General features: G+C 37.7%; 1 protein-coding gene across 1 annotated transcript in view; it reads right to left on the reverse strand.

Annotated features, from left to right (window-relative positions):
* The window catches only part of THOC1 (THO complex 1), a 53402-nt gene that overhangs the window by 19185 nt on the left and 21628 nt on the right, over positions 1 to 12589 (reverse strand). Inside the window, exons 10-11 of the mRNA XM_044243310.1 lie at positions 11902 to 12010; positions 9929 to 10060 (exon numbers count right to left, since the gene is read on the reverse strand). Coding sequence (XP_044099245.1) covers positions 9929 to 10060; positions 11902 to 12010 — 241 coding nt within the window. The remainder of the gene's footprint in view (positions 1 to 9928; positions 10061 to 11901; positions 12011 to 12589) is intronic.

The raw sequence follows: 12589 nt of genomic DNA on the forward strand, positions 1-12589 counted from the left end.
TCTGCCAACTTCTCATAATTTTACAAGTTTTTTCTTTCATAATTTTACAAGTTTTTTCCTTTCATCTTTTAAATAGAAACATCACTTTTATTAACAAGTTAGAGCCACAACAGACAGCTTCCAGAACAGAAATATGACAGTCCTAAGACAACAGAGTGTAAAATCGCAGAGAAAGGCTAATACTCCTCACTCTCATCTCCCTCAGCACTACCCTCTCCAACCTCCTCAGAATCCCTCTCAAGAGCAGTCATGTCCTCAAGGGCCTCAGAAAACTCTCCTTCCTCCATGCCCTCCCACACATACCAGTGAACAAAGGCACGCTTGTTCAAAGAACCTCAGGTCAACCTTACAGTCCAGGTGAGCCCAGGCCTCAGCAATGGCTGCGGTGTTGCTCAGCACGCACACAGCTCGCTGTACTTTGGCCAGGTCTTCACCGAGCACCACAGTGGGAGACTGCTTTTCTTCTTAATAGATTTTTAGTGCATAGAAGTTCACGACATCTTGGTGACTCGTTAATGTAGTATCCTTTAACCTACTTAAGCTTTGTGCCTTAAATTCTATTTTATTTGGTATTTATGTAGCTCTTTTGTTGTTGTTAATTCTAGCTTCATGTGTCTCTTTTCATCCTGTGTTCTTTTCCACATAAGCTACTTAGGTCTATTTTTCTTCATTCTTTTTTTTTTTTTTCTCTAAAGATTTTATTCATTCACTTGACAGACAGAGATCACAAGTAGGCAGAGAGGCAGGCAGAGAGATAGGAGGAAGCAGGCTCCCCGCTGAGCAGAGCGCCCTTTGTGGGGCTCGATCCCAGGACCCTGAGATCACTACGCAAGCCGAAGGCAGAGGCCTCAACCCATTGAGCCACCCAGGCGCCTCTATTTTTCTTCGTTCTTAATGCAACCCTTTGGAATTACAAAGCTTAGTTATGTATTGCACATGAACTAGGAAGGGTACAATTCTAAGACACAAAACTCTTTAAAAGGAAACTGCTGCTCCCTGGAAGACAAATAAACCAATGACAACTGAGTACATGGGAAGCTGAAAGCATCTGTATAGATATGAATCTGTGTTTTACTCTTGAGCCCTCAGTGAAATAGTTTTTACATGCCTTTTTTGAGCAGTGAGAATGTTTCCTTTCCTTGGTAAATAAGTGTCCTGTATAATCTCTAGTTTGCCTAATAACTTCTGATAAAAAGCTATCAATTTTAATATTAATAATTTCTTCTGTTGACTGAGTATTAGGCTCATTTTTCTTTGTTTTTGTGAAAGCCCAGTGAATTATGGGTCAGGGAGTAGGAATCAGGCAGCAGCGGTCTTTCTGATGCCTAAGTAGTATGGCTGTAGGAGTTGCAGATTTCGCCAAAAAGTAATGAGTGTATTAGTATGAGGCATAAAATTCAAGTCAACTGCGTGTCTTGAGAGATTCTAGGAAAGTATAAAATCTCTCAAGTATATTAGAGTCCTTCTTAAATTGCTTAAAGACACCACTAAATTCCTTTTTTTTTTTTTTTGAGAGCACATACACACGTGTTGGGGGTGGTTGTGGCGGTAAGTGTGGAGGGATAGTGGAAGAGAGACTCTTAAGCAGACTCCCAGCTGAGCATGGAGTCTGACCCAGGGCTCAATCTCAGGACCCTGAGATAATGATCTGAGCCAAAATCAAGAGTTGGGATGCTTGGGCATCTGCCTCTGCCTTTGGCTCAGGTCATGATTTCAGGGTCATGGGACTGAGCCCCCCATCGGGCTCTCTGCTCAGCAGGGAGTCTGCTTTCCTCTCTCTCTCTCTGCCTGCCTCTCTGCCTACTTGTGGTCTCTGTCTGTCAAATAAATAAATAAAATCTTAAAAAAAAAAAAAAAGTTGGGATGTTTAACCAACTGAGTCACCCAGGTGCCCCAGCATCACTAAGTTCTTATATTTCTGGGAAAGCTGTGAAAAACTCTTTTTGGATAATTAAGAAAGAAATAAGCCAACACTCCAAATGCTTTGAATATAACCATTTTCTTCCCAAACTGGGAGAAATACAGGTTCCAGAGTTATTACTTTAAAAAAGTGCCATCATTTAAACTTTTAATTTTCATAAATGTTGGATATTGAATTAGGGTTTAGCAGACTAAACTGTAAAGCAGTTTTCTACCTGGAATAGGTTCATATATTTTATTCAACTAAATTACCAGACATCTGGTTTCTGGAGAAAAAGAATATATAACCTATTACATAAAAACTAATAGACTTACATAGTACTCCTATTTACTAATAATTTTTAAAAAACTTTCCTTCAGGAAAAAAAAGTTTAAAAAAAATGAAGAATCTAATTTTAAGGATCTCAGTGTTCCAGCTGAGTTAGAGGACAAAGAAAGTATGTCCACAGCAAAGCAGAGATATTACCTGTCAGCTCTTTTGCTTTAGTTAAAAAGGTTACTTACAGCTATGGTTATAAATTAAAAGATTCTGAGAAAACCTTCTATACTCATACTTTTAAGGAGATTTAGAGGACTTAATATCTCTCAGTAAAATAAATACCAAAAATTTACATTTTAAATCTCTTTTCCCTAATACATCTAATTAATGTAAAATACAAATTATTTATTTTAGTAAATGCAAGACTTCTTTTTGGTCTCCAGAAGCCTAAATTAACTGGAATTTCCTAACCAATACAGGTTATGTTGTTACCCCTACAAAGATTTAGGATTACTTAAACAAACACAGGTGAACTAAATCAAGTTGTGATTAAATAGCCAGTGTCTCTCTCTATATATATTTAAACCTCAGATAATACTGCAAATTATGTGACTCTACTGAATACTCCTATGCTATTTGGTAAAGTTTCAATAATCTGTAGTTTCCTTAAGAAACTTCTAAAGACAGGGACGCCTGGGTGTCTCAGTTGGTTAAGCAGCTGCCTTCGGCTCAGGTCATGATCCCAGCGTCCTGGGATCGAGTCCCACATCGGGCTCCTTGCTCGGCAGGGAGCCTGCTTCTCCCTCTGACTCTGTCTGCCACTCTGCCTGTGCTCGCTCTGGCTCTCTCTCTCTCTGACAAATAAATAAATAAAATCTTTAAAAAAAAAAAAAAAAAAAGAAACTTCTAAAGACATTAAAATTCAGATATGGAAAGAAATAAGAAGTACCTAACCACTATATCATTCCTATGTATGTGTGTGTGTGTTTTGAAGATTTTATTTATTTATTTATTTAACAGACAGAGATCACAAGTAGGCAGAGAGGCAGGCAGGGTGGGGGAGCAGGTTCCCCCCTGAGCAGCCAGCCCAATGCGCTCAATCCAAGGACCCTGAGATCATGACCTGAGCCGAAGGCAGAGGCTTAACCCACTGAGCCATCCAATTCCTATGTGTTTTCAACCTAAGTCTCTCTCACTATATATAAACACATTTATCCTTCAGAACACTCAAATTAGGATGATGAAATCAGTGTGTACTTTTAAAGTACTTGATAAAATTATTTTAAAGACTAGTTTTAAAACATTAATACTGTCATTAAACATACTGTTTTATATATTAAAACATAAATATTAACGTATATTTAAAGTTTAAAAACACTTAAGAGGAGGGAACTTGATTAACTCAGAAAGACAAAATTAAGTTCCTGGGATTCAGTCCATTCTCAAGGGTAGGAAAATGTTCTTTGCCTTCTATACATTCTGTGAGGTGGTAATAATCACTGCCCTCATCAAAGCACATTTTCTCTTTCAAGAACTGTTTACAGGGCGCCTGGGTGGCTCAGTGGGTTGAGCCGCTGCCTTCGGCTCAGGTCATGATCTCAGGGTCCTGGGATCGAGGCCCGCATCGGGCTCTCTGCTCAGCAGGGAGCCTGCTTCCTCCTCTCTCTCTGCCTGCCTCTCTGCCTGCTTGTGATCTCTCTCTGTCAAATAAATAAATAAGATCTTTAAAAAAAAAAAAAAAAAGAACTGTTTACATTTATGAATATACTATTTCATGCTTTTGTGTAAATCTTGACCACATAAAATGAGATGAGAGCTGTCATTTCTAAAGGAGCAAAGATTTTAATGTTATTAATAATTAACAGAAATGATTATTAGTTTCTAGGACTCTGGATAATGACACAGAAAGGTTAGGCCATTTCCCATTCTATCTTTGCTCTTATCTTTATCTTATCAATTAACCAGTCTCCTGGGCAACTCTTTTAGACTTTGTTCTTCAGAATCAGGCTCCAAATCCATGGTCTATGGATACTTTTTGTACCATTTCTGCAGCCTTTCCTAGATCCCTGCTTGGCAGCACCAGAGATTAGACTTTTTTATCTTGCTTGCATAACATAACCATGGCTAGAATCACAAATAGAGGGGGTTCTAAAAACAACAGAGTGATGAGTATGCTCTAAATTTTCCAATATGCTCAATAATATTTAAAGAGCTGCCCTATTTGTCAGGCCCACAAAGTACAAAGTGTCACAATTAAGAGCACAGCTCTTGGGGCGCCTGGGTGGCTCAGTGGGTTGAGCCGCTGCTTTCAGCTCAGGTCATGATCTCAGGGTCCTGGGATTGAGTCCCGCATCGGGCTCTCTGCTCAGCAGGGAGCCTGCTTCCTCCTCCTTCTCTCTCTACCTGCCTCTCTGCCTACTTGTGATCTCTGTCAAATAAATAAATAAAATCTTTAAAAAAAAAAAAAAGAGCACAGCTCATGCCTTTGAGGACCACTTCAGACAGATTTTTTCCACACAAAAATGTTAATCATATTGAAAACTCTTAGTCTTGGGGCACCTGGGTGGCTCAGTGGGTTAAATAAAGCCTTTGCGTTCAGCTCAGGTCATGATCCCAGCCTCCTGGGATGGAGCCCTGCAGTGGGCTCCCTGCTCAGCGGGGAGCCTGCTTCCCGCCCCCCCCCCCCGCCCCCCCGCCTGCCTCTCTGCCTACTTGTGATCTCTGTCAAATAAATAAATAAAATCTTTAAAAAAATGTTATTGTGTTCCTTTCTAAAACAAAACAGAACAAAACTCTTAGTCTTATGCATTTATCTTTTCAGATGGGTGGGTACATACCCACATGCTAAAACTGACGTAAGTGTAGGCGAAACACTTCAAACTGCAACGTTTGTAAAGCTCTGAAGATTCATCAATGCCTTCACTGCCCATAGCAGAGATAGGCAAACAACCAAATAAAACTCTGAAAAACAAAGTAACCCAAAAGTCTGTACATAATTCAAGTGACAAGTCTAGACACATTATCTATAGCTTATACAACAGTGAGATCTTTCTCAAGAAATATTAATGGTAGGCCAATAAAGTTTCCATTTACTTTCCATTTCTCAGTGGCCACACAAGGCCCAATATTAATGGGCCTTACGTTCAATTATATCAAAGCCCAAATCAAGTCTGTCAAACCATTTCAATCACAGCTGTGTGAAGTCCTATCAGCTGACTCAGATGGGCAGTGTCAAGACGTAAAGCTCAATGACTGATTTATGTTAAGGTTCACTAGTAGAAAGTATTAATTAGTAAAAAATATCACTCCAGTCCTGCTAGGAGTTGCTGAGTCCTTATATGATTTTTAAAATAAGAACTTCTTCCATCTTGGAACCAAAAGAAAATGTTAGCCCCTGCCTATTTAACAGCTTTTGCTATTAACTGTTTTGTCTCAAGGCACAGGGACCAACAATCTAGTTTCTATTTAAATTTCAGACCTTGATAATGACCTACAAGAACCTCACAATAAAGTCCTGGAATTTGCTGGAGGGCTGGCTCTATCTCTGGCCTGCAGACAAAGAAAACTCAAACCATGTTCCAAAGCTGTCCAAAAAACCTCCCAGACCAGTTTAAAGGGAGGCTCCCATGAAAGGACTAATGAGACAAAATTATAGGATAAAGATTAGCCTGTCTGTTCCTAACTAAGCTGTAATATGTGTCATAAAGGAATACACCTATATTCGCCTTCACTGCGAAGATTTCAACCTCAGATACTTCTCAAATGGATACAGAAAGTATAAAACATTTAAGGCAGAACAACTTTCTACCAGGAATTCTCTTTTTTTAAATGACTAAAAGTCTTTACTTGAGAGTTCTGCACACAATGCAGAGTCTGGGCAGGCTGCTATTTTTTTCCCCCAGTGAACAAGAATGGCCTTAATGCCCACACTAAGATCAATATTGTGGGACTGGTGGCTACTCTGGTAACTGCTGGCTGCCAAGTATTCTACCTCATCTTTTCCATTTGGACAGAGTCTCAACTCTCCAGGAAACAAGAGTTAGTACTGTGAAGAACTGGGCAATCCTGATGTCTACACCTAGTTATTAGTAGTACTCTTTGCTTTGAGAACTCAGATTCCAGAATACATTCCTTTTAATATTATGTTAACTATCGTGTTAATATCATGGTACTTAAATACTTTAAAATGTTGGTTCCGCTTTTACATGCTACATAGTGCTAAAGGAGGGATCTCTACTATACCAGTGACTTTCATGTAGGTTTGATAAATTTTTTTTTTAAGATTTTATTTATTTATTTGACAGAGAGAGAGATCACAAGTAGGCAGAGAGGCAGGCAGTCAGAGAGAGAGGAGGAAGCAGGCTCCCTGCTGAGCAGAGAGCCCCATGCGGGACTCGATCCCAGGACCCCGAGATCATGACCTGAGCCGAAGGCAGCGGCCTAACCCACTGAGCCACCCAGGTACCCCCATGTAGGTTTGATAAATTAGACAATTAGAGGTGAAATTCTCCCTTAAAAATTTCTGAGTATGACTCTGGACTAACTTGAAGGAACAGGTACTTCTCCACCAAAAAACCCAAAAAGAAACAAAAAGCCCCAAATTCCTCAGCACTACATTCAGTGACTGCTATTGAATTATTTTACTATGCTAATAAGAAAACTGTAGTTAGAACTTAGTGTTCACAATCATACCCAAAGCAGCATAAAAAAGGGGCCCTTAAAAATTACCATACCACTCTGTTTCTAGAAGAAATATCCCATTTTGAGAAAGAAGGTATGATAAGTTACAAAAACACCTATTTTATTTGTAGAACCCGCACCTACCTGTGGTTACCATATAAATGCCTGTTTATAACTACAAAGGTTGTATCATCCTTTCTGTGCACTAATATTGATTCTCCTTCCCTAAGGAAAAGTATGATCACATTCACGTAAGCAAAACACAATGTTTCTGGGTAATAACACTCCCATTAGATGTGCAAGTGTATCAAATGGGTTTAAATGTATCAAATGGGTTTAAAACATTGTGTAAAGTATTGCAGAGATGTGGAAGGCTTCTTTCAGAGAACAGTAAAACTTACAATATAGTGCATACTTTTAATGCTATAAGTAATGCACTACACATATTTTCATTTTGATACTGAATAGTAAACACCGCAAATACACTGTAAAAATAGGAAGAATGTATAAGAAGTGTTCTTATACAGATCTAAGTTTAAGAAAACTGAAGATACAAAACATTACATGCTTCACATTCTCTTTGTTACAATTCTCTGTGCCTTTTCTCTTTTCCATATTATAAAGTATGAAGCTTCTCAAAGCTGCTTTTACCCCTCATGGTATTAAGTAATAGAATTCCAGAGCTTAACCCTGGAAAGCTCACGCTCTCCTAACTGCTGGTGAAAGAAAGCTCACAAAGAATCAATAAAGAAAACTACTCAGAGAGCCAGTTCTGAGAAAGTGGTACATAAAAACCAGTACAAAGACATAGAATTAACACTCCACTGTAGAAATTTCTCTGAAAGGTGTATATTCTCATTGTTTTCTATTGTTAAAATGTCCTTAGAAATGTTATTTATTCAAAGAACTTTTAACAACATCCAGCGTTTTGAAACAGTTGTCATATCCTGAAAAATGTAACTTGTAACTCCTAAAAGGATACAGAAATTTTACTGGTTTTATTTCGGAAGTATTTTGCCCTAGTTATTATTTAAATAGACATCTAAGCTTTCTGAAGTGTGTCTTTAGGAAGGTCCTTTGTTAAAGCTAGAAGAGCTTTGGGATTTTCTTCCCCTCTTCTAAATAGGGTAAAGTAAAAAATTTGAATTCTTTATTCAACCAAAGAGTTTTTATATATTTCTGTTAACAAATATGGCCAGAGTTTTAAAAAAAATCCATTCTGATAAATCATTTGTCTTAAATCTGTTTATACTTCCTATTATTGATATAGTTGGATTTACTTCTACCTACTTTTTTGTATTTTTTTCTCCCTTCCCGCCATGAGTTGGGTTTACAAAATTGTCTATATTCCTTCCTGTGCCCCCTTTAGCTTTTTGCTGTTTAGGAGCCACAAGTTGTTTTCCTTTGGTTTTCTCTTTATCCCTGAAATTATAGCATGATGTACTGAAGTATGGATTTAACTTTCTTTATCCTGCTGGATAAAGTTGTAGCATACAACTTGTATGCTGTAGCATACTTTTAATCTGAGAACTTGGTTATTACCTTTAATTCTTTTCAATATAGTTTCCCTACCATTCCCTCTATTTTGTTCTTTAAAAATCCTATTGGATATTTGCCTCAATTTCTCAATTGACCATGCTTTGCTCTTAACTGCTCCTTCCAAGTTAACAAACACCTCCCACCTCTCCCCACCCCACACCCCATATCTGGATATTCTGGGTGAACTTATCATTATCTTCCAGTCACCAGTTCTCTTTTCCTCTATGTCCAATCTATAGTTTAATTCTGTATGTTCTGCTTTGGTTTAGATGATCACATTTTTCATTTCTAAGTCTCTCAATTAGTTGTCATAGTCAGTCATTCTATTTCATTTCTGCCTATTTCAGTTTCACAATTTTTTACTCATTCTCAGTGGATGCTATATCATCAATTATCTCTGTCAATGATTTTAAAGTCTTTTTTAAAAGTCATGGCTAAGCCGTGTATCTGAAATAAATACATGTATATCCCAACAATTGATTTGGTTAGTGATCTTTCCTAGTATTGAATTTCTTTATGAATTTTGAAATTGCAATGTATCAGAGTTTTGAATGAGAGGCTTTTGTTTTGTTCACTTCTCCTTCTTTCTCCCTGTGTACATCCTTTGTTGTCAGTAGTTCTGCATTTGCTTCCACCAGGACCTCTGGAGTCAAGTTTGGGAAAGGCCTTATGATGAATTTCTGGAGCCAACTATTTCATTAGTATATTGCAGATATCATACATCCCATACAGAGCAAACCAACACAAAGCTGGACCCAGAGCTTCCTATGAATCCACAGCCCTGGGCAGAAAGAAGATTGGTAACATTTTTTCTTAGCTTCTTTTCAAAGGTAAGTGAAGTTCCCCCCAAGATCTTGGCTTCAAGCAGTGACTCTGGCTCTGGTCGCTGGAACCACACGAAAGACACCGGGTGTCTATCACTTGTAGACAAACTCCTGGGTGTCACCTTCTGCTTGGGATGAGGCCAGCAGGCCTGAGACTTCAGTTTCACTTACTACTTGGTGTTCCTGGTCCATTAAGATACTTTTCTTGTTTCTGGAAGGCCAGCTTTGTCTTTTGGTTTTCTCCTTTCATATTTTACCTATCATTTCTATGTGTTTGGAGCTAAGGAAGTTAAGTCAAAGCATACACTTAATGTGTCATCTTGACTAGAAAATTTACATAATCCCTTAGCACTGTATCTGAACAAAATTTACTGCAGGGAATGTTTACACCCCTTATTTGTTCTTAAATGACAAACTAATTATAAAATATTGTTTTCATAAATGCAAATTAAATCCTAACTTGAGGTTCAAAATATATACACCTGAAAATTAAACTGTAAAATAAGCCTACAAAACAGACAATGCAAAACAACTTCTTTCACCTCTGAAATCAAATTATTCTTACTTGTGCAAGGAATTCACAGGACTCTCAAACTAATATTTACCAGATTTCTATGAAACTTAACTTAAAAAGAGTATCAGCTAAATAGAAAAAAAAAAAAAAGACCATTACTTATTATGCTTAGCAAAAAAGAAAAACTTATACCTTTTCACTTGTTAAAAATTTTGCAAAATATACATGTTCTCCTCCTGTTTTTAATTCTTCCATTTTTTTCCTGGAGGCCTGAGTATCATCTAATTTATAACTCTTAAAGACAGCTAGAACTTCTTCAGAATACTGCAAAGTAAAAATACCAATTAGTTTGATTTGGCATTATTGCCCAATAATTTTTTTAGTGCTTTTCTATATCAAAATACTTAAAATTTACTCATAGTTAATCATGTATGCACACTGTAAAGCACATTAAATAAGAAAAACTATGATGGCAAATGGGATTAAAACTACTTGGTATGAAGAGTTCATGTATTGTCAAAACAAGAATAAACTCTCTACTAAAGAAATGTAATTTCTTATGCAGTTTGTTTAAGGGGCAAACACAGAAAGTAATGCTTTGAAAGTATACAGAAATTTAAAAGTGAAATTAGATGTTTAACCGGTTGTGGAAAACGCTCAAGCATTTCTTGGGCTAAACGCTGTGACCAATAAAACAATGATGTCAAATCCTATCCAGCTGGGGAATAATCCCACATGATTTCTCACTCACCACTTAATCTGAATACATACCATGCTACTTTTAGGGAGCTATCTATTTACCTTAGATTTTGACTACAACCAAAAAGGACAACTGATATTTAAGCAGCTAAATAAAAGAAATAAAGAGAATTCTTACAAAACAAGAATCACCCATTTTTTTCTGATAATAAGCATGTTAGGCTTGTTAACCTTTTTTTCCTTTTTTTAAGATTTTATTTTTAAGGAATCTCTACACCCCAAGTGTAACCTGAACTTACAACCCTGAAATCAAGAGTAGCATGCTCTACTGACTGAGCCTGCAAGGTAACCCATAGGCTTGTTAACCTTCAAAATGAAACCACCAAAGGTGGCCTGGGTGCCACAGCTGGTTAAGTGTCTGGCTCTTTGTTTTAGTTCAGGTCATGATCTCAGGGTCCTTATATCAGGCCCCACATCAGGCTCTGTGCTCAGGATGGAGTCTGCTTGAGGTTCTTTCTCACTCTCCCTTAGCCTCTCCTGCTCATGTTCTCTAAAATAAATAATTCCTCAAAATAAAATTAAACTATTATTTCACCAGCAAAAAAAAAAAGGGGGGGGGTGTTTATTTGGGAACAGCTAAGAACTGTAATCTAGGACAAGCAAGCTCCAGGTCTGAGAGAACAAAGAGGAATGCTCTTTTATAGCAGAAAGGAGGAATCAGTAGGGGCTCTTATAAACTACAAGTCCATTGAACTAAACTGGGAGTTCCAAGTATAGTGGCTTCTCATTGGCTGAGCTGTGACTGCCTCTCATCGTCTGGACTGTTGCTGGGAGAGGAAGAAATCTTCCTTCCTTCTGTTGGGATAGTAAAGTACTTTGACTGGCAAGGTCCATCTCTTCCAGTTGGCTCCGCAAATGACAACTAGTGCAGAATATGAGAGTCCCTCTACTGGCTACCTGATTCCATTTTAAATGAGGTTTCCTTCTATTAATTTTCACAGGCTTTATGGCTGATATGGTCCCAGTCACACTACTCAAGTGTACCGTTACAGCACACAAACAGCTGCAAGTATTAGCATGGCTGTGTGCCAATATCTCTGTCTAGGAAAACAGGCAGGAGCCTGGATTTGGCCTATAGCCATTAGTTTGCAACCCCTGTTCTAACAGGATACTTGAAATAATTTTGTGTAAAGTAAAGACACTATATTTGACAAAAATTCATCAGTTCATGTTGATAATACTATGTAGAAACAAACAAAAAAACCCAAGTCTGTTAATTAGGAGCTTTTAAATCCCTAAGTCATTTACAAACTACTCCACAAAATCAGTGATTTAACAATATGAAATGGCATAAAAATGTAAGAGATAAAATTATATAATAAAAAGTATGCTGGATATGAGACAAGTTTTGCCTCTGCCATTAACTGTAGAATATAGGGTTTTGGGTAGTCTATGACTGAACTTACCTTAAGAAAAGTTTTCCATGAAATCTTCTCATAGCATTGCACAGGGTTCCTGAAGTAATCCTGAAGTGACCAGAATTTTCGATACAGGTTGTAATCAATTGGAATGGAGCTAATAAAATAAATGTTATGTTAAATAAATCACTTAAGTTCTTTTAGAAATAATCTAAGTGCTCCTAACTTTAGGTCATACACCCCTTGAAGAAGCTGACGAAAGCTACAGCTCCTTTCCCCAGAGAAATGCACTTAAACAGACTTTTATAAACAATTTCAGGGGATTCATAGACCCTAACAGACCCACTTTATCTATAGTGGTAGAACCCTTGAACTGTGCCCCAGTACATGTTTATTCAGAGCTAAAGACTATCTTTCTCAACCTCTCTTGCAACTAAGTGTGGCCCCATGGTTAAGTTCTGGCTAGTTGGGAGTAAAAGTCATATGTGCAAATTTTGGGCCATGTTTTATCATTTTCCTTTTCCCCTTTCTGCTGGCCAGAATGCAGATATGATGATGAGTCACATGGACTACAGACAAAAAAAACACACATCAAGAAAAGGTGGGACAAGAAGTTAGGAGGAACATAGGTCCCTAGGCTATCTCCCAGCTCTGAAATGCCTGTCTACAGACTTTTCCATAAGAAAGATATCAACTTCCACATTGTTTAAGCTAATATCACCTTGAATCTAAGCTA

This window comes from Neovison vison, chromosome 3, assembly GCF_020171115.1.
Source record: "Neovison vison isolate M4711 chromosome 3, ASM_NN_V1, whole genome shotgun sequence".
Lineage (NCBI taxonomy): Eukaryota > Metazoa > Chordata > Mammalia > Carnivora > Mustelidae > Neogale > Neogale vison.